The sequence below is a fragment of the Miscanthus floridulus genome, chromosome 17, assembly GCF_019320115.1.
Source record: "Miscanthus floridulus cultivar M001 chromosome 17, ASM1932011v1, whole genome shotgun sequence".
Taxonomy (NCBI): domain Eukaryota; kingdom Viridiplantae; phylum Streptophyta; class Magnoliopsida; order Poales; family Poaceae; genus Miscanthus; species Miscanthus floridulus.
Window position 1 is genome coordinate 95,521,439 of NC_089596.1, and position 23,073 is coordinate 95,544,511.

Here is a 23,073-nt window from a genome sequence, read left to right on the forward strand (position 1 = left end):
CGCGCTCCCCAGATCAGGGCGGGGCGGGGCGGGGCGGCGGTACGTCGTCGTCGTCTCGCGGACGTCCCCACATCAACCGGAAGGTGGCCGCGTTTATTTATTAATTAACCGTCCGCCTAGGCGTCTAGCCGGTCAGTGTCAGGCGCAGCGCAGTCAGCCCCAGTCGCCCGTGGCGGAGGAAGCAGACGAGGCGAGGTGAGGAAACCAGCGCGACTGCGCCAGGAACCGCCCCGCAAGGGCGAGCGCGTCGTCCGTCTCGGCTCGGCTTCTCTCGGCTCGCCTGGCACTGGCACGCGCAGAATCGCATCGCATCACGAGCTCGCTCGCTCGGCCGGCGCACCACCTACCCTCCCGCCCGGCTCCGCTGCCCGCTCGCTCTCCGATTCCGAACAGGCAAACCGCGTCGCCGCCCGCCCCCGCCGCGCCGCGCTTCTAACCCCCACCCAACTCTGCCTCTGCCTCCGATCCCACGCGCCCTGCGCGTTAAGTATCCATCCGCCTCGGTTTGCCCCCCGCGCATCTGAATATCTGATCTGGTTCCCACCCGCGGGCACCGCACCGCATCGCCGCCGCCGCAGCCGCAGCCGAATCTCGCGCGCGCGGCGCGGGATCTCGCGGGCCCCGGGCCCCACGATCCAGCGATTGGGATGAGAGTGGGGCGCCGGCGGCGATGACCGGCACGGCGGCCTCGCTGGGCCTGCGGTCCGGGAGCTACGGCTCCCTCGCGGCCGCTGTCGTCGCCGGCGGGAGCGGCGGGAGGAAGGCCGGCACCGCCGCTTGCCGTCCGCTGCGCGGGGAGAAGGAGCGCCTGCAGCTGCTGCACCGCGCGCTGCGGCTGGTCGGCCGACGCAGGGCCGGCGTGCTCCTGCTGCTCGCCGTCGCGTCCGCCGCCGTCTTCTGCTCCCTCTTCGCCGTCGTCAAAGGTCAGCGCGCCCACCCATCCCCGCTAGCTTGCTCGTCTCCTCTCCTCTCCTCTAATGCAGCTGCTTCTGCGCGCGTTTGGCGCTCTGCTTTGCCGGCCTGGTCCTTGTGATGTGGGTGACTTTTAGTTTAGAAGATACTAGAGCAGTGTGCTGGGGTCATGCAGCTGGCGTTTACAGAATTTGAACTGGCTGGTTATGTTTTATAAACAATGGGGAACAATCGTGTGTGCATACTCCACTCCGTGTAGAGGATGCTGTCAAATGCTTGCACCTGTTACAGGGTCATGCAGCTGGCGTTTACAGAATTTTAACTGGTTTGTTATGTTTTAAACAATGGGGAACAATCGTGTGTGCGTACTCCACTCCTTGTAGAGGATGCTGTCAAATGCTTTCCGCGCTGATAGTGTGACGACCCCCTTCTCACTTCTCGTGTCGTAGTCCTGTGTCTTCGTGGACAACTGGATATTTTGTGGCTAATGACCTGGTCTACTGCAAGGTAGTGTGTAATTTTTGGTTTGGGTAATTATGTTTCATGCTGAACTGCTGATGGCTATGGATATGGCTAGAATGATTAGGGAATTCGCCTGAGATGTTTTTTTTTTTGATAAATCAGGTGGCGGAGTTGAGCTGAACTATGTTATGCTTGTGTCTATCTTGCATGGCCTTTAGCAATTGATTTTGCTGTTAATTGAGATGGCCAAACCAGGACACTTGTTTGCTGATCCATAGCCATCAATGGCCATTTCAGTTCCCTGCTCGTGTTGTATGCCTTTTGTTAAAATGTGCAATGTCTGCACGAATTGTCAAACAGATGTTTTCTATTGGAATGTGCCTTGTGGTTACAAAGTACTATGCCACTGACTGTTTTCCTCATAAATTGTTTCAGATGACAGTAATTCAATTAGTATTGTAAATAATTACGAAGTCCCAAATGCCATACAGAAGTCAGTGTATCCCAGCACAACACGGCCTCTAATGATGTCCGGAAACCAATACTCCACCAGTGTTGTCAACAAAATCGAGCTTCCAAATCGGCTTCATCTTTCATATGCAAACTTCACACTTCCTTGTGAAGGTTTCTCATTTCCTCCTCCCCTGGTTGATAAGAAACGCACTGGACCCCGACGTAAGAGTTGTTATTGTATTTTTCTACTAGCCTTGCAAATTAATTTGTAAATGATCACTGATCGTGTTTTCTGTTTCTCATTTCCCTGTAGCATGCCCTGTTTGCTATGTTTCTGTGGATCAGGCATTTGCCTTGATGCCCCTACAAGCTTCACCGTCACCTGTCCTAAAGAACTTAAACTATGTATCAGAAGATGGTATTACTGCAAATTTATCAAATCAGGGGTCTGGATTTGGAGGGCATCCATCCCTGGAGCAGAGAAACGAATCTTTCAACATTAATGAATCAATGACTGTCCACTGCGGGTAGGTTACATGCATCCCTTGTCCAGATTAAATCCGCACCTATTCAAAATAAATGTAGTTTCAAACATGAATACTGAAGTGAATGTTCTATACTATTTCTATCAGCTTTGTCAGAGGAAAGAAGCCTGGCCAAGGTACTGGATTCGATATCAAGGATGATGATCTGCTAGAGATGGAGCAATGCCGTGAGCTAGTCGTAGCTTCTGCTATTTTCGGTATGCATCATTGTTTGCTAATAGTATTAGCTCTTTGTCCTCAAAAGGTGTCTTCACTCTGATTGCAATGAATTTCTCTGCTCACTATTTGTATACCATTGCTCAGGAAATTATGATATGGTTCAACATCCAAGGAACATCAGTGAATTTTCAAAGGCGAATGCATGTTTTTATATGTTTGTCGATGAAGAAACAGAGGCTTATATCAAGAATTCTAGTTCTCTGTACAATAATAATAAAGTTGGACTGTGGAGGCTGGTTGTTGTCCGAAACCTCCCTTACGAAGACCCAAGGCGTACAGGAAAGGTGCCTATCTTATGAATTGCGATATTCAACATTTATTCCTTATGATTTGTGCTTCTACTATCAGCAATTCAGCACCCATTTTAAGAATCAACAAATGGGTACGGGAAAGCAGTTGGTTTTGTCATTTATACCTAATGAACATGAATCTCATATCAATCTAAATACAACGAACTTCTTTTGGATAAGAACTACAATGTTCATATAAGCTTTTAATCGTAGCCATATCTTAGAACATCATAAGAAATTTGGGATAACTTAAGTGCCAAATGTACACTATGAAAAAATGTGGATAAAGTGATAGTCTGTATTTTTGGCAAACTTATTGAGCGAGCTACCATGCAATTATGCTATTGTGTTATCCATCATTTCTGTATCATAGGTACTCAACTTATGCTGGCCTATATAACTGATTTTTGTTAGAGGCTCTTTTGCCTTGACTTAGCTGTTGTAACCTTTATTTGTTTTCAAATAGGTAACTATTCTTATGATTAAGTAGTCAAGGCCACTCATCATGAGAGAAGGCGTAAATTTCACCTTTTACGTGTTTTCTAGGTGTTCAAAGTTGTTTAAAGTAATTCCTTCCAGACGTCTGAAAATTCTTCTATATATAGTTTTAGCTTCATTGACGATAGTAGTAGTTTGATTGCAGGAAATGTATTTTTGCATGAGCATGGCTACCTTCTTATATGTACATTGTTTTGATCAAGTTAAATGGACAAATACTTATCTGTGCAGATTCCAAAACTTCTGCTCCATAGGCTTTTTCCAAATGTGAGGTTTTCAGTTTGGATAGATGCAAAACTTGAGCTTGGTGCGGATCCCTATCTCCTGCTTGAGAGGTATTCTTGATGTAGAGAGCTTTACTTGTAGTGTCCTACATTTTGATGGTTCTATTCTTAAAGAGAAAATCTGGAACGACCTGTCAATTTGAGGAAAGATAGATGAATTTGGGGCTGTCCTGAACCCTTGCAACTTCACTTTTAGTTCTTATAACCAATACTATCGTGAACTGATTACAGCAGATTTGGATCTGTGTGTGTTGGGGGGTGGGTCTTGTATTTGTATCTTATCATATTATTAGTACGGCATTTATTTGACTGTTCTATGATAATTGGACTTTGTAAGTGATAATGAGTAATCTGATTTCTTGCTCTACCTATTAGGTTCCTGTGGAGGAAGAATACCACTTTTGCAATCTCTCGGCATTACAAACGTTTTGATGTGTTTGAAGAAGCAGAAGCTAACAAAGCTGCTGGAAAGTATGACAATGCTTCAATTGATTACCAAATAGAGTTTTACAGAAATGAGGGCCTAACACATTATTCTCCTGCTAAGTTTCCCATCACAAGTGGTCAGTTATCTCATCAGTGATCAGATTATGGTAATGGCACTTCAGTTGCTTGCTGAAATCCTAATGTTGCCCCTTTTGCTTCACATGCAGATGTCCCTGAAGGCTGTGTGATCATCAGAGAACACATCCCCATCACGAACCTCTTCACGTGCCTGTGGTTCAATGAAGTTGACCGCTTCACCGCCAGGGACCAAATAAGTTTCAGCACCGTCCGGGACAAAATCAGGGCTAGAGTTGGCTGGATGCCTGAAATGTTCTTGGACTGCGAAAGGCGCAACTTTGTCGTTCAGGTATTGCCGCTGACCCAGAACCCATTATTCGGTCCTCCCCTACCTTTTTCTGTTGCACGGCTGCCTGACAGTTAGGCCCCGTTTAGTTCCACCCAAAAACCAAAAATTTTTGCATAGTAACCGTCACATCGAATCTTGCGGCACATGCATGGAGTACTAAATGTAGACGAAAAAAAAAACTAATTACACAGTTAGCCGAGAAATCGTGAGACGAATCTTTTAAGCCTAAATAGTCCATAATTGGACAATTTTTGTCAAATAAAAACGAAAGTGCTACAGTAGCCAAAAGCCAAAAATTTTCGGAACTAAACACGCCCTTAGTGCACAAATAAACTAAAAAACCAAGTGGCCCTTTTAATTTGGGTGTACTCCTACCGGCCGCACATGCTAAGGCCTTGTTTAGATTGCAAGTTTTTTCACTTTCTCTCCATCACATCAAATCTTTGGACATATGCATGGAGTATTAAATATAGATAAAAAAAATAATTAATTACATAGTTTGATTGTAAATTACGAGATGAATCTTTTGAGCCTAATTAGGTCATGATTGGACAATAATTGTCAAATACAAACGAAAGTGCTACAGTGCCAAATACTGATTCCTAACCTAATCTAAACAAGGCCTAAGCTCACAAGTACATCTGTCTCTGTTAACATTGCACCAGGCGTACCACAGGGAGCTACTGGAGCAGATGATTGCGTCCGGTAGGATGTCCCCATCTGCGGCGGCGGCGACCGACGCACCACCACCTCGGAAAGTCCGGGCTGAAAGCAGGAAAGCTCCTCCGTCGAAGAAGCCCTCCGTGAAGCGGAAAAAGGAGAAGAAATCGAGCTCGCGACGGCGTCTCCCGAAACCCGTCGCCGGGGGGTTGGGTGCGATGTGACGTAAGTTTTCCTCAGTACCAGAGTCTGGATACTCCCACACAGTCACGCTTACACAGCGTGTACCGGAATACAAACAATGTTCCTTTAGGGCTGGGGCTTGTAATCGTGCCCCAGCGGAATTTGTTCATAGTTATTCATCATTGTTGTACATAACAGCGCCAAACCAATATTCAATTTTGTTCATTGATATTATGCTCAGTTCCATTGATGTTATGTTCCCTGCATATAGGCAGTTCGCCCTTTATTATTTTGTAAATTTTGTGCAAGTACTACTCGTTCAAAAGGTTGCCCCGGTGATTCGGCGTATGTCCTCACAGTCACGGGTCAGCAGGTCCTGGTTAGGTGGGGTTGTGAAGCCAACGACCTGTCTTGCGCCCTACCAGACGTGCCGCAGTCACAATCACTGCAGCCAGACGTGCCGCTGGTTACCAAGAAGTTTAAAGATTTGCGCCCTAAAAAAAAGTAAGTACTTTTTAGTTCTTCAAAAGTGCACTATACAAAAAGAAATCGCCCACAATGTTCCTTTAGGGCTGGGGCTTGTAATCGTGCCCCAGCGGAATTTGTTCATAGTTATTCATCATTGTTGTACATAACAGCGCCAAACCAATATTCAATTTTGTTCATTGATATTATGCTCAGTTCCATTGATGTTATGTTCCCTGCATATAGGCAGTTCGCCCTTTATTATTTTGTAAATTTTGTGCAAGTACTACTCGTTCAAAAGGTTGCCCCGGTGATTCGGCGTATGTCCTCACAGTCACGGGTCAGCAGGTCCTGGTTAGGTGGGGTTGTGAAGCCAACGACCTGTCTTGCGCCCTACCAGACGTGCCGCAGTCACAATCACTGCAGCCAGACGTGCCGCTGGTTACCAAGAAGTTTAAAGATTTGCGCCCTAAAAAAAAGTAAGTACTTTTTAGTTCTTCAAAAGTGCACTATACAAAAAGAAATCGCCCACCGTGGGGCTCGAACCCACGACCACAAGGTTAAGAGCCCTGCGCTCTATCGACTGAGCTAGACGGGCAGCTTGCAGTGAATCAGTAATAAGGAGTATAATAATTAAATTACGTGCCAGAGAAAGTATGCAGCTCGCAGTGACCAGTAGTTAGTACTGTAATATATCTAAATTACGTGCCAGAGAAATTTCAGGCTCTACCGACTGAGCTAGACGGGCAGCTTGCAGCAAATCAGTAATACGAAGTCTAATATTTAAATTACGTGCCAGAGAAAGTAGGCAGCTCGCAGTGAATCAGTAATTAGTACTGTAATACATCTAAATTACGTGCCAGAGAAATTTCTTTTTGGTCATTGGATGGGGACCCAGCCTTGCTTAACTAATGGCATGTCTAGAGAATGTTTAGTGCACACAAATGGTAGCATGTATGAAAATGGAGTAAATCATCCTCCAGTTTAAATATATATGAATGAACTAATTAGCATGTCCTAAAGTTGTATGTTTAAAAACGAACGAAAGGTGCATAAACAATGTCCCCATGGGCCATGGCTGTAGCTAACCAAAGCCATGGGGAGTTGGAAACAAACAGGTGAAAAGCAACACAGACATGTAGAGCTGCAGAGACTGATAGGTATCAGCAGGGCGTTCACCGCAAGCGGCAAGGCAACCAACAGCAGCCATGATCACATAGCGTGGTACCATTGAGGTTTGAGGAGTACAAACTAAGCACGAGACAATGCAGAAAGATAACCAGTTTTATCTACAGCTTAGAACAAAAAACATTTGCAGCACTTTGAGGCCATTCAGCACAAGCTTCGAGAGCTCAGCCTAACCATGACAATGGCACTCTGCCGCAATAACAACTGGCCACTGATGTTGCATTTGAGCACAGTTCGGCTTTAAGCACTCAGACATCGGCAAGAGGGTCTGATCGCAGTGTACAACCGACCTGCTACTCTACAATCTAGAATCACAATGCCTCTTCTTCAAGCATGTCTAGGAAACATTTTGTGTCTGTCTTCTGGAAGCGCGCCTTATCAAAGTGCAGCTCATTGGCTGAAGCCGCCTCAAATCGAGTCCACAGTTCTTTCTTGAGAGTAGTTTCTCCAGCCAACCTTCCCTTCAGGTTCGTGCTTTCCAAGCCTTTCCAGGGGGTACCAAGCAAGGCCTTGCTATGCACAGCAGGGGTTTGGATGGGCTTGTCATCTGGAACATTCAGTTTTCCCTCCATGTTAGTCCAAGCTGGAGTTGGAAGTGGATTATTGTCTGATGGGTCTGTTAACACCATGGTCTTTAATGGTGACAGAAACCACTCAAGAGGATCTTCGGCTTGTCTGGTGGGTCGATTGAGCCCATAAATGTCATACCTTGATGCCAGATCCTTTGAGATTTCATCAGATGATGATCCAGAACGTTTGTCATCCCCAGTTGGACCATTGCTGTCAATATCTTCCTTCCTTGAGCCCTCCGGGATTGGAGAGAACAACTGCTGCTTGCTAGATAATGCTGTCTTCAGGCATGATTTAGGTAGTGCTCTGCTCTTCTGAATTGAGGAAGTGCAAGGCGAACAGAGCTTGTCTTCTAGTGAGACCTTGTTTGCTGGAGCAACATGAGGTGTCATGGTGCCAGTCCATGATTCCTTTACCTTCACACTTTGCTCTAGATCAGGATCATTATCATCAGAAATGGTTAACTTTGAAACAGGTCTGACAAGATTATTCAACTGGTCAATGCTAGAAGCTGTCTTCATCTGGGTTTTTGATGTTGTGCACCTTGATGAGCCTTCTGTTTTTGGCAATGGTGTCAAGTGAAACAACTGCTTTCCGCTCTCGACCATACACGATCCAGTGTGCCATGAGACAAGTGGTGAAGGTGAGACAATCATGTCGGCCTCAGTAAAGTTGCTGCAAGGTGACTCTACTGGATCTGTATCAGGTAGCTTGCTGCTGCCGCTGCCGCTGATCAACTTGCCATTCCCTTTTGCAGCAGTATTTAGGCACGTTCCTGGTGTTTTTTTTGAGATAGCTTCGGTTTCCACCGGACCAGTCTCTAGTGCTTGCTTCAGTCTAGAAGACCATTGCTGCTTACAAAGAAAAAGCATGATGGTAAAGAGAACTGCAATACCAGGGGCTCATACATAGAGGATAATGAAAGATTTGATTACAGTACACACCTTGAAGGAAGCCTTAGTGTCTGTTAAGAAGCCATTGAAGGATTCTATCTCTTGTGTTGCTCTTTTGGACAGAGTTTCGCATTTAAGGGCATCAGAGAGCAATTCATCAACCTGACAAACAAAAAGAATGTGAAAACGTTAGAAGAGTATGTTTATGTTACACAGACAGAAAAACTGACTTTTCAAAATAATTTTTAAGCATATATAGTCCTTCATACTGGAACTGATTCAGGGATCAGCGAGCCACTATTGGCCCCGTTCGCTTGGAGGAATTTTGGAGGAATCTGGAGGAATCTGTGAGAGGAAAACACTATTCCGGATGAAATAAGAAGCGGATCAAGCCGGGTTTAAAGGCACAAATGAATGAGTTACATTCCAGTTCAGGAAAACACAAAGATATTATGTTTTTCGCCTTATTTTATAACTGCAATATTCCAATTGCTGGTTACAAATTAAGTAGACAATAAACAGATACAAAAACATATCAACAAAATCAGGAAGGTGGTTTCTTAAGCACTACCTTTCTGAAACTAGTAGTACACAAGTATTCAAGCACATCACCACCAACTCGCCAACCCAAATCGCCAATAATGCAGGCAAACGCGAATACCAATCTAATTTGACCAGATAGTTCGAACGACAATTCATTTTGTTAAAGGACGCACGGGTTCCGACTTCACGAAATCAGCAAGTACCAAAGGAGATGAAGATCGGAGAGCTAGGGTTCCAAGTGGAGGGGGGTCGACCTGGGAGATGATGACCGCGAGGTCGGTGCGGGCGAAGAGGAGTCGGTCGAGCGCCGCGTCGACCTCGGCGGCAGGGCTGGCGGCGGCGGCGGGAGGAAGGGGCTTGCCGACCAGGGATTTCAGCGCCGGGCGCGCCCTGTTGCCGGAGAGGACGCTGAGCGGGCGTCGCGGCGCCGTCGAGTTGGCCCCGAGGCTATCCTGTATTACACAAGTAGTCAAGCACATCACCACGAATTTGCCAACCCAAATCGCGAGTAGTGCAGGCAAGCGCAAAAACCAATCTAATTTGACCAGATAGTTCGATCGACAATTAATTTTGTTAAAGGACGCACAGGTTCCGGCATCACGAAATCACCAAGTACCAAAGGAGATGAAGATTGGAGAGCTAGGGTTCCGAGTGGAAGGGGGGTCGACCTGGGAGACGATGCCCGCGAGGTCGGTGCGGTTGCGGTCAAGCGCCGCGTCGTCCTCGGCGGCGGTCGTCCGGGCGGCAGGGGTGGCAGGGGCGGCGGGAGGAGGGGGCTTGCCGATCAGGGATTTCAGCGCCGGGCACGCCTTGCTGCTGGAGAGGACGGTGAGCGGGCGCCGCCGCGCTGTCGAGTTGGCTCCGAGGCTCTTCTGCATAGTTGGGGAGAGAGAGAGGGGGGGCGCAACGGTCGGGAAGGGAAGGCTCTGGAGTCTGGACTATGGAGACGGGGAATTTGAACAACCAAACTCTCAAATTTTGCCCTCCTCTTCCTTTAAATGAGAGTTCATCATCCATATTTCATTCCCTAATCCTTACCACACTCCAACCAATCTCCTAAATTTTTCCTACTTCACATTGTATTGACATGGACTTGTTTATTGATCCCACTTGTCAACTTTACGAGAAGAGAGAAAGAAAGAATAGAGGAGAGGACGAGGGACTCCTACATCTGGAGGTTTAGGAGAGAGAAATGAGAGTCTCTCATCCATCGGGGTTTGAATAGGGACTCAGTTGGAGAGCTTTTTCATGAGTTTGAGCTCTTAAAATAGGACGAGGACTTAAGTAGAAGTTTGATTGGAGTTGCTCTTAGAAGTGTTGTGGGCAAGAGCTAGGCGCCCGAGCCGACCGGCAGTAATTTTTTTTTTTTTTTTTTTTTTTTGCCTATGTAAAGATTTGTGCCGTGGAAGTCTGGATTCATGTTGTCTCCTCAAACCACAAGACATAGGAACGAGAATTCAGATCCTAATTTGTCTACCTTTTTTAATTCTGCAAAATTCAGGTTTCAGTCTCGTTATTAAAAGCATTGACGACTCAAAATTTGAAGGTGCCACGTATTTACGAATGAAGCGAAAAAACTTCAAATTACGATCCCGTGCGACGACCATTTTAAAGCTTTTGAACTACAGGGTAGATGCAAGATGCGAATGGAAAGAAGTTTGGTGCCGATTTCCGATCGGATATCGATCTGTCGAACGGTATCGTGGATCAGGCCGATTCGTATCCTCGACGCGTGCCTGCACTTCGTGCCCCGCTCGTGCCTGCTTTTTGCGCGCCTACCTAGGGGCCCACGCGCGTGGGGATTGCTAGCGCCTCCTCTCGCTTCCCATGCACATCCCACGCTTAGCACTCGTGTTCCTGTTTCTCTTCCCGTTCACGTACCTGGAATGGGAACGAGAACTTAGGGTATCATTTTATAACGTGGGAACGGGAACGTTCCCGGAACGTGGAACATGGGAACGGGAACATGGGCCATGTTCTCGTTCCTCGGCTGCTAAGATCCCATGTGCAACTCCCGATTTACTTTTAAAATATCCAGATGCAATACTTGCAACACACGTCTGAAACCAGACGAAACACTTGAAAACCATTGCAAACATATGCAACATCTAGATAAAATACTTGCAACATCCAGATAAACACACTTGTAACATATGTCTGAAAAAAGTCAAAAACAGATGAAACATCGGGGGATAAACGCTTGCAACATATACGATATCCAGATATACATTTACAATATCATGATCTACTTTTGCAACATCAGTATGAAACACTTGCAACATACCTCTAAAACATCTGAAACATTTGAATTGTACACTTGCAACATGCATTGTATCCCCTTGCGGCCTCCTCCGTCATCTGCATCAGGGAGCCGGCGCACCGCAGCCGTAGCAGCAGGCGAGGCTGGACGACTTCCGCGCCAGGGCCCGGCGCTTCTCCTTGCGCTGACGGTGCCTGTCGGCGTCGTTGTGCTGGGCAGGCAGCGGAGCAGGAGCAGTGTGGCGGGCACGCGGAACAAGAGCAACGGGACGGGGTGGCGGAGTAGTAGTGGCGGGGCGGGCGCGCGGAACAGGAGCGATAGCAACGGGGCAGCGACAAAGGAGGAGCGGGAGGGGCGAGCAACATGAGAATGAAAGTAACGAACGTGGGAGGCCTATTGGGCTGGGATGCAAGTCCATGAAAAGAGCGTCCGGACGGAACGGACGCCCTACACACAACATTTGATGTGCTTGGTAAAATATACTCAAAGTTGAGGAGAAATCATGAGACGAGGAAACTCGTCTAAAAGCTTTCTCCGCGGGAAGGAACCAATACAAGAAGATCCTATTACCTTCGTCTAAAAAAAGATCTCTAAATAGAACTACTATAGAAAATAATAGTTTTTTTTAGAATTACATAGTACAACGTAGACGTCCACACACGCAGGCACACTCACCCCTATGAGCACACGTACGCAAACTCTATATCTATGAGCACCTCCGATGGACTGAGCCGACAGATTTCGAGATTCACGAAGTCTCGATGGAGACGTCACCTACCACTAAAAGCATAGCGACGGTAAATCCTAGAATAAATCTAGAAAAATACGAGCACCCATGTTAAGTCGAGAACTTAAACCTGGATGGACAGGTTCCACCGCAATGAACCCAGCCAACTGATCTCTGATCAGTTCGCAAAAATAGTAGTTTTTTTTAACATAAAGCGTCATAAGCATGCCCTCGGCTTCTTCTATGATCAATTTCATGACCTTGATTAATAATACCTTCTCGATAATGTGATGGAAATTTTGCTTTCCACCTTACTCCAACTCTCATCTTCCTGATGGAGTTCACAGCTAGAATGGGGCACTTTGCACTTACACCAAGTCTATCTAAAATTGACAGCACCGTCGTTTCCTCGGATCATCCAACGCCAGCACAGCTTGAAGCCTTGAATCGATTTCTTCGCAATGCATAATGGTGGATCGAATAGCAAGCTTCATCAAACAGAAATCAGTTCAAAACAGCAGGAAAGAGAATCCCACACAACACAAGGTGACAGAATGAAGCTTCACAGGGTACATACTACCAAAACAGGCGAAGCAAACAAGGCCAGCGTACAAGGCGTTTGCCAAAATGACGCAACGAGACATCCGCCGCTCGCGGTCCGTCGCCTCAGTCGCGGAGCACGACGGCCGGATCCTTGGACGGCGCGAGGTCTCCCCCAGCAGCGCCGGGGTCGTCGGACACGTCCCTTGCCGCGGCGGCGGCGGCGGCGGGGTCGGGGTCGCGGGCGGAGTCCATGGCCTCCTGGGCCTGGTCGAGGTAGGGCTTGAAGCCGACGCGGAAGGAGAGGTAGCCGAAGGCCACGGCGCCCAGCACCACCACCCCCGAGCGCATCGCGTTCTGCCGCCCCCGGCTCCCGCCCGCGCCCATCGCCGCCACGGACGCGCTGCGCACCTGGCCTGGCCTCCTGTCGACCTGAGAAGACAGAACGGTGGATGGATCCCTGATCCTTCCCAGCCTCCCTGGACTAGTGCAGTGCGAGTCTGTGGGTGGGTTCCCGACTTTGCGATACCGGTGGCCGGTGGGTGAGCGGGCGGGTGGCAGCCGCCGAGCTGCGGGCAGCGAAACGATGAAGAGCCTGGAACGTCGAACGAGATGTGTTATTATTCTTTTGATTTTGATGATGGAGAAAAAAAAAGTGCGGGGGGAGAAAGGAGACGAAGTCAAAAGGTGGGGAGAAAAACAATATAGGTAATTCAATCATTAAATTAAAAATATAAACGTGAAAAAAAACTGTTGCTGCCCAGGATCGAACTGGAGACCTTCAGTGTGTAAGACTGACGTGATAACCACTACACCACAGCAACTTTGATGCCGTCGTACACAATTAGGTTTATATATATTAATTCTTATGCCAGATGTCAACAAGGGCACGAGGCTCAATTGTCTCCAGCATCCGCGGCATATATTACATAGAGTTAATAAGCATCTGCAAATTTCGTTTCTGGCACGATAAAATTCGATTAATAAGTGTTCATGTGCTAGCAAATTACTTGTACAAACGAATCTTCCGATCACTATATATAAGTATTATTGTATATACATATAATTAAAGTTAACAAATCAAGCAGATAGAATTGGACGCGAAGTAACCTCTCAGTAAATTTGATACTTCCTTAGTTCTTGTGTTAAAAAAAGATACAACATTTGTCAAAAAGATCTTGACCGTTAACAATCAAAAGTGCAATGCATATATACGTGTGCTCCATGTTTGATCATTTTGAGTTATGAAGATGTTTCTATTTTCACATAACATGCGACCATGGTTCGTTGTTTATATAAGACAATGAATAAATTTGCATAAAAAAAAGTGCAATCTATTATGGAATAAATCTACTACACTTTTCATCTATTTATTTAAGCCAGGTTGGCTTAACTCGTTGCCTAGAAAATCAAAGGATGCTACCCCCTTATAAGTATAAAAAACCATTGATATAACCCATGTTTAGTGGTTTTAAACATGGCTTACCTACGTAGCGCTACTCGCGGTGATGATGTGGGAACAGTGCACACCCCACAGTTTAGAGTCGTGTATATATGTGTTTTCCTCACCTCTAATCTCCTTTAATCGTTACATCAAATTTCTTCATTCACAATTCTATTGCCCAAGCCATTATTGCCACAGACAAATAAGCCGAGTTTTTTTTTGCGAGACCGAGTATAGACGCAAACGCTCATATACACGAGCGTACACTCATCCCATCTGAACTCATGCACGTACACCCTACTCCTATGAGCATCTCTGAAGAACTGAGTTGCACCGACAAATCTCAAGATTGACGAAGTCACCATAGGTGCCTCACTGTCGATGGATACGTTGTCTAGCACCGAAAAGAATAATGTCATCAAATCCTAGAATAAATCCCGAAAAAACATGTCTTATCGTGTGAAAAAGCAAACAAAATATTTTCCTTGCTAACCTCGATATGGTGGTGGTTGACTTATATAGTTACCTTGGAATCATTCTGTGTCATAATCCTCATTGTGTGCTATGTAGGTAAAATCTATTCCCAATAATATTAAAGAACGAAAATTTATTTCTTTTGTTTGCCACTCTTCTCCCTATGTCGTCTCTCATGGACTCTTTTCTCGAAGGGTTTGTAACTGCAAAACTACTCATGCCATGGTTTGGCCACCCCTACAAGCTCCTTCGCTTCATGGCATGTGTGTAGGTGTATAGCTTACATTCGACCTAAACTCGCAATAGACGTACATAATAACTATCTATTTAGGTTAAGTCAATTTTCAATATATGATTATTTTTTTATTGCACTGACATTTGATATGAACCTTGGAATTCTTTTAATCTAAATTGGACCAATCCTAAATAAATCCAACAAAAATAACTATCTCATTATTATTGGCATGGACATTGTGTAACGTCCTCTTGCAATTCACAAACATGTTTGCTAGTTGCCTCTAAAACGCTACGAAGGTCGTTTAGAATATTTTGGGATAGATACCTAACAGTTTCATTGCTGACGGCTTAAGTAGTCAACTTTGAATAAGTTGAGGGGTGAGACAGATTTAGACATCTAGTCTAATCTATCATACACAGTAAGGTTGATTGGGTTATGGACTATCTCAAGGAAAGTAATGGTGTCTATATTTGTTAAATCATGCTTTTAGACTCTTCGTATAACCTTTTGACAAGGATTATAATTGTCTTTCTCTCGTCGACTTGTCGTGCGAAACTTGGAATTTCATGTGGAAGAAACTGGATTGAACCATAATACCGTCATCACGGATCACGGCCGCGGAGAATCCTTCTACACCGACAGGCGAGGCCCCCGTTCCGGCACGCGGCGAGCAATCTCAGCCGCTCGGTTGCAATCTCACGGCCGCGGGCAACAGCCGCCCCTCGCCCACGGTTGCAGAATCAATCCCGCGGACCCACGAAGCCCGGAATCCCGAAAGTGCCCATGGGGCCACACAACTAGGCCTCCGAATCCCCATTAGAACGAGGCCTAGGGAGGTCATTTCGTGCGCCCAATCGATGGCGAAAGGATATGTGCTCGCGCAGAGAAGTGCGGCTAGGGTTTGTACGTCCTCCCACATTTCTCCCCCCTCTCTTCGTCTCCACCAGCTGCCTCCGGTCCGCCGCCGCAGAAAACCTTCGCCGCCTCCAGCTCCTTGACCTCGGCAGAGCCATGGCGATGAGGTCCGGCAGGCGGGTCTTGTAGCCAGAAGGGTCAGTTCCCCAGTCCCCACCTACAAGTACGCGAGTGTAGTGTGACCTTCGCCGCCGCCGTCTCCATGGCGACCATCAATCCCTTCGAACTCCTTGGTGCCGACGACAACGACGACCCCACGCAGCTGCTGGCCGCCGCCGCGGCAGCGAAGCAGAAGGCCGAGGCGAAGAAGCAAGCGGCGGGCGCGCAGCCAGCCCCCGCCAAGTTGCCGTCCAAGCCTGCTCCCCCCGCCCAGGCCGGTGAGTTCGGGTTCGGTTGCGTGGTTGTTGGATCTGGGGTTTAATAGAGTTTTTATCCTCACCCTGAGGCGTGGACTATGAAAATAGTGTTTTTTTCCTGAACAATTTTAGGATATATATACTGCTGATTAGCATAGGCGATACATTAATTCGGATGCCATCTTAAGAAATACTACCTCCAGTCATAATCGGAGTAGTATTACCTTTGATGTTCGAAACAGTTAGTCCGATTTTAGCCAATTCAGCTTTTTTTTTTTTTTTTTTTTTTTTTTTTTGCACGGGATGCTTATGCTCTAAATGTTTCAGTGAAGGAGTCCCGCAGTGGTGGTGCTCCCTCCCGTGGAGGTTATGGGCGCGGCGAACGTGGTCGTGGCAGAGGAGGGCGTGGATATGGTCAGAACCGCGACTATGGCAGCGAAGATGCTAATGGGTTTCAGGGAGGATACGGTGCTGGAGGGGGTGCCAGAGCTGGAGGCGAAGAAGGCGCCCAGGATAGAGAGAGGGGCCCTCGTCCACCCTACCGTGGCGGCGGCGGCGGTGGTGGCCGGCGGGGTGGATACCGTGATGGTGAATTTGGTGATGATTCTGAGAGGCCACCTCGGAGGCCCTATGAACGCCATAGCGGTACTGGCCGTGGGGTTGAAATGAAGCGCGAGGGTTCAGGCCGTGGGAACTGGGGAACTACCACTGATGAAATTATCGCCCGGTAAGATAGCTATGTGTTTGTTGTATTAGCTGTTGATTTGTACATTTGTGAAGATAGAACTAACATGTCGTGCTGTTTGGATGACCAGGAAAACTGAGGAAGGCCTGGAGCTGGAAGAGAAGGCCCCTGTTCCTGAGAAGCAGGGTGCACTGGAGGATACTCCAAAGGGAGAGGAGAACAAGGAGAACAAGGATGCCACAGCTAATGAGGAAGAAGAGAAGGAAGAGGATAAGGTATACTTCTGCATGCTTTGATCTTATGACCTAAAGGCTATGATTTTGTTGTTAACTTGCTTTTTTGTTTGATATTGAATTAATTTGAAATTAACATGTGGATCTTCTCCGGTTATTTAAATTTTAACATTGCAAGAACAACCTGCCACATTCATGGAACTGATGAAACTGTGTGTAACAGACAAGTTTTCTAGAAACTTTGAGTAAGGTAGACTCAATAGCCGTATGAGTTGCTGTAACAGGTGATTAGCAGCAGCTGCAGTAATGTATTCCAGTGCAGTTACTTGACATCAAATTTGCAACAGTTCTAATATTTTCTTACCCACATCTTTTATTCTATATGGGCAGTTTTAAGCTTGGTGATCATGACACCTGTTTCCCATAAGGAACTTTCCTTATTCATTATTGTACTGATATGTGTTTCCATGTTGATGATCGTCTGACCAAATTTTTTGATGATGTAGGAGATGACTCTTGAGGAGTTTGAGAAAATAAGGGAGGAAAAGCGGAAGGCACTTCTTGCCCTTAAGACTGAAGAGAGGAAGGTTGAAGTTGATAGGGACCTGCAGTCTATGCAGCCGCTTGCAAACAAGAAAGGAAATGATGAAATTTTCGTAAAGCTGGTAAATTGTCATTACGCCTTAACTTTTCTGCTCTTGTAATGTAATGGAGATGTCCAAGATTGATTATTATTTTCTTGGCAGGGTTCTGATAAGGATGCTCTGAAGAAGAAAGAAAATGCTGAACGTGATGAACGCGCTAAGAAGGTATTGCATCTCAAATTGTTCTGATTTCCTCTTATCAAGCTGCTGAAAAATGCTATTTTTTTTTATTTCCACACTGGTGAAATTGTCAACAGCCAGTTAATGCACTGTCTTTTTTGAACTCCCATGAACACACTAAAATTTACTCTCTTGGATTCATTTGCCATTCCTTTGTCCTGTGTCTAACTGTGCTATAGTGATTTGTCCTGCTTGTGCATTCAATCAGATCACCGGGTTCACACTCTTTTTTACTGTATATCTACCGCTAATGAGGGAATGATTCACTTGTTTTTTTTTTCTCTTGCAGTCGGTGAGCATCAACGAGTTTTTGAAACCAGCTGAAGGAGAAAGGTACTATGGTGGGCGTGGGCGTGGCAGGGGCCGTGGAGGGTTCAGAGGGGGATATGGTGGGGGTTATCGCACTCCACCAGCTGCTCCTGCAATTCAAGACCAATCCCAATTCCCTTCGCTTGGTGGGAAGTGAAAACACATCTGGTACCTGAAAACGCATATCATCTTTGCTGTATCAAAGTCGGGTTCTGTTTCGCAGATTACTGCTCCACTGCTAAAGTGCTAATCAGACATAATGCTGTCACATGTTTATTCCCTGCTGTGAGTCGACTTTGTATGTCAGAGTTGTCTGTCAGAATTTTGTTAGGCTATTTGCCATTTTAGGGGGTGTTTGGTTTGAGCTATTAAACTTTAGCTACTAAACGGTTTAGTCACTTTTAGTAACTCCAGAGTTACTAGAGAGGACTAAAGCCCTTTTAGTAGCTTTTAGTCATAGCGTTTGATTAAAAAGTTACTAAAAGCTACTAAATTTAGTAGCTACTAGGCGAACCAAACAGGCCCTTACTCCAGAACCAGTCATGAGTTACCAGCTTTGTTTCTGTTTTGTGGTTATATTTGCAGTTCTTTCTGGAAAGCCTATCGATTGTCGTAACAGTAATGTACTATGGAAAATCTGCAGTAGAACTGTGGTTTCGTGACTGTTTCTATGGCACATGTATACGACACACACAGGCATGCCATCGGTTATACACGGTAAGATCACACGACTAGCACAACACATGTTATGGTGTGTGCGTCTACGTATGACGGATCTCACATGTACAAATGTAGCTGAAGTGCGGTGGAATCCGTGACTTCCCGTGCATGATCTCGTACGTACCTTCTCCCTTGCGGCGGCCAGTCGTTCCCAGCCAGGAGGTCTACGAAAGTGATCTTCGGGGCCTCTTCCTGGGCAGGACCTCTCTGAATGCGATAATGATGCGGGACCGCTTGCTACCGAAAAGAAAATCTTAGAGCATCTTACCTATAGTTGTTCATGCAGCTCGAGGCACGACGGCACGGCACGAAGCCCGTTTTTTTAGCCTGACATGAGCACGGCCCGGTCCGGTGACGTGCGGGGCTGGGCTGGCCCGGCCCGGCCCGAGGGAGCAGGTCGTGCCTGGGCTGCTGCTTAGGCCCATGGGCTGGCACGGCCAGGCCCGGCCTGTGTCGGTCGGCCCGATAGCGGCCCGGCCTCCCCCCTCACCCTCCTCACTCCTCCCCTCCCCGCGGCCCAGCGCGGCCGGCCCAGCATCCCCGCCTCCCCCCTCATATGGCCCCGCGGCCCGCGTAGCCGTGGCACGCTCCCACCCCCGCCCGAACCCTAACTCTGTTCCGGCCTTCCCCTCCCCCTCCCCGCCGCCACCTCCCGTTCCCCGCACCACACACGCGCGGACGCAACACGACTCCGCACACGTGCGGCGTGGACGCGACCTTCTCCTTCATCGCCGTTCACCTGCTTCTCCGTCCTACAGCCGCCCGCCTCCTCCTCGCACATAAGCTGCAGAACGCCACAGTGGCCATCCGCGACCTGCCTTGGGCTCCTCTCCTCCCGCCCCTCCACGAGGCCGCGCCTTGGGTGCGAGCGTGGCGTGCTCGAGCTCCGCCCCACCGGCCGTCGACGCCTCGAGCTCCTGCTTCCCCGCGGCTCGCCGAATCCCACCCCACTCCAACCCACCTCCGCCGACGGTGGCCACCTCCTCCTCACCGCCACGCACTGCTGCTCCTCCACATGTCTCCTCTGCGCGGATCCGGCCTCGTTCTTCGTGGATCCGGCCTCCTCATCGCTCATCCTCCGCGGATCCGGCCTCCTCATCGCTCATCCTCCGCGGATGGAGAGGTCGCGTCGTCCATGGCCTTCCGAAGCAGTGATGGCAGCCTGGCACCCTGGCCTCCCCCCTCTCTCTCTGTCGGTGTAGTGGGCCTTGGGCCGACTCGGTACGCTGGATTAGCCGTGCTTCTCGGGCCGGCCCGGCACGAAAAATGGCCAAACAGGCCGTGCCTGGGCCGTCGGCCAGACATGAAGCCCATGGCGGCACGGCCCGCAGGGCACGTCGTGCCTTGTCGGCCCGACCCCCATTGGGTTGTGCCGGCCTGTTGCCGTGCCGTGTCGGGCCGGGCTGGCCCGTTGCACATCTATAATCTTACTTAAATAGACTACCTATCCCCAATTTAGGTAGTGGGAGCAAGAAAACCAACTCCACCAGACTACCTACTTGCTACCCAAATCTCTCTTCCCACTACCCACTCTTGTTGGGCCAGAGAGACTACCCAAAAATCTGCTCGGCCGCTTTCTGTCCCCACGCGTGTGCCCGCGCGCAACTTTCCCTGCCGCCGCTTCAACCTAGGTCGCCGTCGTTCCTTCTCCTAGCTTCGCTGGCGTGTCGAGGATGGTTGCGACCGAATCCGGCCATCCCTAGCCACGAGCACACCCCACTGGCGCGACGGGCATCCACGGCAGCTCCCCAACACGGCGATCGTTCCCAATGCCGGTGACCTGCCTCGACATGTCCTGGTCGACACGGTGGCTTGCCCTGCATCCCCAGTGCGCTGGTCTGCCCTGCATCCCCAACAAGACGGTCGTCCTCGGCGCCGGTGGCCTACCCCAACGTGGCGCGGCTGCTCGGTGCGGTAGCATGCCTCAACGTGGCCTGACCGACGCGGTGGCCTGCCCCACATCGCTAGCACGGTGGCCGTCTCCGGCACGTCTGCTTCGTCCGACTATGGGAAGAAGAACACTAAGAGAATGACATATGGGACCCGCCTATCATTCTCTACCAGGATGGATTTGGGTAGCCTGTTTTAGGTAGTACTGCTGGAGTTGGAAGCGAAATATGGGTATTATGAAAATGGGTGGCTACCCAAATAGACATTTAGGTAGTCCGATTTGGGTAGTATTGCTGGAGATGCTCTTATCCCTCGCTTCCTCCTCATCCTTATCCCTTCTGCCCTCATGCCCTGCCCCACCTCGATGCGTGGCCATGGCCGCGTGCCTAGTCGGCGGCGGCGCCCTCACCCACCCTGTGTGTGCGTGCTCCCCTGAAAGGTCCTAATGGCTATAGAGGGGAGAATAGCCTATTAAAAATTTCTACAACAACACTTAGCAAACCGGTTAGACAAATATGAGACGAAGCGAGTGTTGCGCTAGCCTACTAAAAATGAAAGCCACCTACCACAATTTTAGTGACTATAATCTCTAAGCACACAAAGGCTATGTCACTACACTAAGTTAGTGTGTTCTCAAAGATTAACTAAAGAGCCACACTAACCACTAGACCCGACATAGGCTTGCTCTCAAAACTAAATATTCTAAAGAGTGAAGCAACACTAGAAATATAAATACAAGCGAGGGGATGTGATGATTATACCGCCGTGTCGAGGAATTGAACCAATCACAATATGATGGAGTCAATTAATCACAATCAATCAAGAAATCCTCAGAACAAGATGACACAAGATTTTTTACAGAGGTTCACTTGCTTGCCGGTAAGCTAGTCCTCGTTGTGGTGATTCACTCACTTGGAGGTTCACGCGCTAATTGGCATCACACACCAAACCCTCAATAGGGTGTCGCACAACCAACACAAGATGAGGATCACACAAGCCATGAGCAATTCACTAGAGTACCTTTTGGCTCTTCGTTGGGGAAAGGTCAAGAACCCCTCACAATCACCACGATCGGAGCCGGAGACAATCACCAACCTCCGCTCGATGATCCTCGCTGCTCCAAGCCGTTTAGGTGGCGGCAACCACCAAGAGTAACAAGTGAATCTCGCAGCGAAACATGAACACCAAGTGTCTCTAGATGCAATTACACAAGCAACGCACTTGGATTCTCTCCCAATCTCACAAAAATGATGAATCAATGATGGAGATGAGTGAGAGGGCTTTGGCTAAGCTCACAAGGTTGCTATATCAATGCAAATGGCCAAGAGAGTGAGCTAGAGCCGGCCAAGTGGCTTAAATAGAGAGCCCCCACAAATAGAGCCATTGGGTTTCTCACTGCAGCTTCCTCGAGGTGACCAGACGTGCCAGTCATATCGATAGGATGCACGCCACCAGCGTCCGGTCACTCGATTGCAGCCATGTGTAACTGCAATTCAACCACGAACGTCGATCTCTAACGGCTAGCTGCGCTCACGCCAGGCGTCAAGTGACGACCGGACGCGCCCAACACGGGATCAAACGCGCCGGTGCCAGCCATGCCCGCGCGTTGCAACACACGACCGGACGCGTCGATCAACTACAGCGCCCGCGCGTCAGGTTGTTTCCAAAGAGCTCCCCGAGCCCCAAACTCATGATTGGACGCGTTAGGTGCACGTGATCGGACACACCATTGCGTCAGGTCTCCACCGCGCTCACTCAGCCGTTTACGTCACTGTATGTCATCGTTGACCGAACGCACAAGCGTCGTGTCAGGTGACCACTTGCGCTAGCGTCCGGTCAGAGACCGACAACGCGCCTCCTCAGCCCAACACTGACCGGACTCATAGGCCTACATTCGGTCACACCGGGAGCAGCATCCTGTCACTGATTTTCAGTGAAAATCACCTCCTTCACTTCACCAACTTCTCCACCCTTGCTCAAATGTGCCAACCATCAAGTGTATCACCTTGTGCACGTGTGTTAGCATATTTTCACAAACATTTTCAAGGGTGTTAGTTCTCCACTAGATCCTAAATGCATATGCAATGAGTTAGAGCATCTAGTGGCACTTTGATAACCGTATTTCGATACGAGTTTCACCCCTCTTAATAGTACGGCTATCAATCCTAAATGTGATCACACTCGCTAAGTGTCTCAATCACCAAACTAAAAAGCTCCTATGGAAATTCACCTTTGCCTTGAGCTTTTTGTTTTCTCTTTCTTCTTTTCTAAGTCAAGCACTTGATCATTATGGCCACCACACCATCATCATGATCTTCACCATTTCTTCACCACTTGGAATGTTCTACCTATCTCATTGATCACTTAGATAAACTAGGTTAGCACATAGGGTTTTATCAATTCACCAAAACCAAACTAGAGCTTTCAATCTCCCCCTTTT

At 48.1% G+C, this 23,073-nt stretch overlaps 4 protein-coding genes and 2 non-coding genes across 6 annotated transcripts; 2 read left to right on the forward strand and 4 right to left on the reverse strand.

The window, feature by feature from the left end:
- The first annotated feature begins 124 nt into the window (after nucleotides 1-124).
- Nucleotides 125-5,603, forward strand: LOC136517313 (probable hexosyltransferase MUCI70). Its single transcript, XM_066510864.1, has 9 exons — nucleotides 125-923; nucleotides 1,810-2,049; nucleotides 2,141-2,354; nucleotides 2,460-2,569; nucleotides 2,676-2,875; nucleotides 3,611-3,714; nucleotides 4,039-4,226; nucleotides 4,317-4,516; nucleotides 5,182-5,603. The coding sequence occupies exons 1-9, from the start codon at nucleotides 671-673 to the stop codon at nucleotides 5,398-5,400; spliced, it is 1,728 nt and encodes a 575-aa protein (XP_066366961.1). The 5' UTR covers nucleotides 125-670; the 3' UTR covers nucleotides 5,401-5,603.
- A 746-nt stretch (nucleotides 5,604-6,349) lies between these two features.
- Nucleotides 6,350-6,422, reverse strand: TRNAK-CUU (transfer RNA lysine (anticodon CUU)). The gene has a single exon. It is a non-coding gene; the product is annotated as a tRNA-Lys (tRNA).
- A 543-nt stretch (nucleotides 6,423-6,965) lies between these two features.
- LOC136518194 (uncharacterized) lies at nucleotides 6,966-9,961 on the reverse strand. Its single transcript, XM_066511852.1, has 4 exons — nucleotides 9,687-9,961; nucleotides 9,273-9,470; nucleotides 8,527-8,637; nucleotides 6,966-8,433 (listed from the first exon to the last, which is right to left on the reverse strand). The coding sequence occupies exons 1-4, from the start codon at nucleotides 9,894-9,896 to the stop codon at nucleotides 7,324-7,326; spliced, it is 1,629 nt and encodes a 542-aa protein (XP_066367949.1). The 5' UTR covers nucleotides 9,897-9,961; the 3' UTR covers nucleotides 6,966-7,323.
- Nucleotides 9,962-12,196: 2,235 nt separating this feature from the next.
- LOC136518740 (outer envelope membrane protein 7-like) lies at nucleotides 12,197-13,071 on the reverse strand. Its single transcript, XM_066512430.1, has one exon. It carries the CDS (start codon nucleotides 12,930-12,932, stop codon nucleotides 12,672-12,674), a length of 261 nt encoding a protein of 86 aa, XP_066368527.1. The 5' UTR covers nucleotides 12,933-13,071; the 3' UTR covers nucleotides 12,197-12,671.
- A 225-nt stretch (nucleotides 13,072-13,296) lies between these two features.
- On the reverse strand, nucleotides 13,297-13,369 carry TRNAV-UAC (transfer RNA valine (anticodon UAC)). The gene has a single exon. It is a non-coding gene; the product is annotated as a tRNA-Val (tRNA).
- A 2,220-nt stretch (nucleotides 13,370-15,589) lies between these two features.
- Nucleotides 15,590-18,621, forward strand: LOC136516363 (RGG repeats nuclear RNA binding protein A-like). The gene is made up of 6 exons (XM_066509745.1): nucleotides 15,590-15,993; nucleotides 16,300-16,699; nucleotides 16,788-16,932; nucleotides 17,397-17,555; nucleotides 17,637-17,699; nucleotides 18,004-18,621. Exons 1-6 carry the CDS (start codon nucleotides 15,819-15,821, stop codon nucleotides 18,178-18,180), a joined length of 1,119 nt encoding a protein of 372 aa, XP_066365842.1. The 5' UTR covers nucleotides 15,590-15,818; the 3' UTR covers nucleotides 18,181-18,621.
- The last annotated feature ends 4,452 nt before the right edge of the window (nucleotides 18,622-23,073 follow it).

Coding starts and splice junctions, on each gene's coding strand:
- LOC136516363 (XM_066509745.1), top strand. CDS start 15,819: ATGGCGACCATCAATCCCTTCGAACTCCTTGGTGCCGACGACAACGAC. Junction 15,994..16,299: donor TGCTCCCCCCGCCCAGGCCG/GTGAGTTCGGGT, acceptor TAAATGTTTCAG/TGAAGGAGTCCCGCAGTGGT. Junction 16,700..16,787: donor ACTGATGAAATTATCGCCCG/GTAAGATAGCTA, acceptor TTGGATGACCAG/GAAAACTGAGGAAGGCCTGG.
- LOC136517313 (XM_066510864.1), top strand. CDS start 671: ATGACCGGCACGGCGGCCTCGCTGGGCCTGCGGTCCGGGAGCTACGGC. Junction 924..1,809: donor CCTCTTCGCCGTCGTCAAAG/GTCAGCGCGCCC, acceptor AAATTGTTTCAG/ATGACAGTAATTCAATTAGT. Junction 4,517..5,181: donor GGCGCAACTTTGTCGTTCAG/GTATTGCCGCTG, acceptor ACATTGCACCAG/GCGTACCACAGGGAGCTACT.
- LOC136518194 (XM_066511852.1), bottom strand. CDS start 9,896: ATGCAGAAGAGCCTCGGAGCCAACTCGACAGCGCGGCGGCGCCCGCTC. Junction 9,471..9,686: donor TCGCGGGCATCGTCTCCCAG/GTCGACCCCCCT, acceptor TGTGTAATACAG/GATAGCCTCGGGGCCAACTC. Junction 8,638..9,272: donor TCGCGGTCATCATCTCCCAG/GTCGACCCCCCT, acceptor TTTGTTTGTCAG/GTTGATGAATTGCTCTCTGA.
- LOC136518740 (XM_066512430.1), bottom strand. CDS start 12,932: ATGGGCGCGGGCGGGAGCCGGGGGCGGCAGAACGCGATGCGCTCGGGG.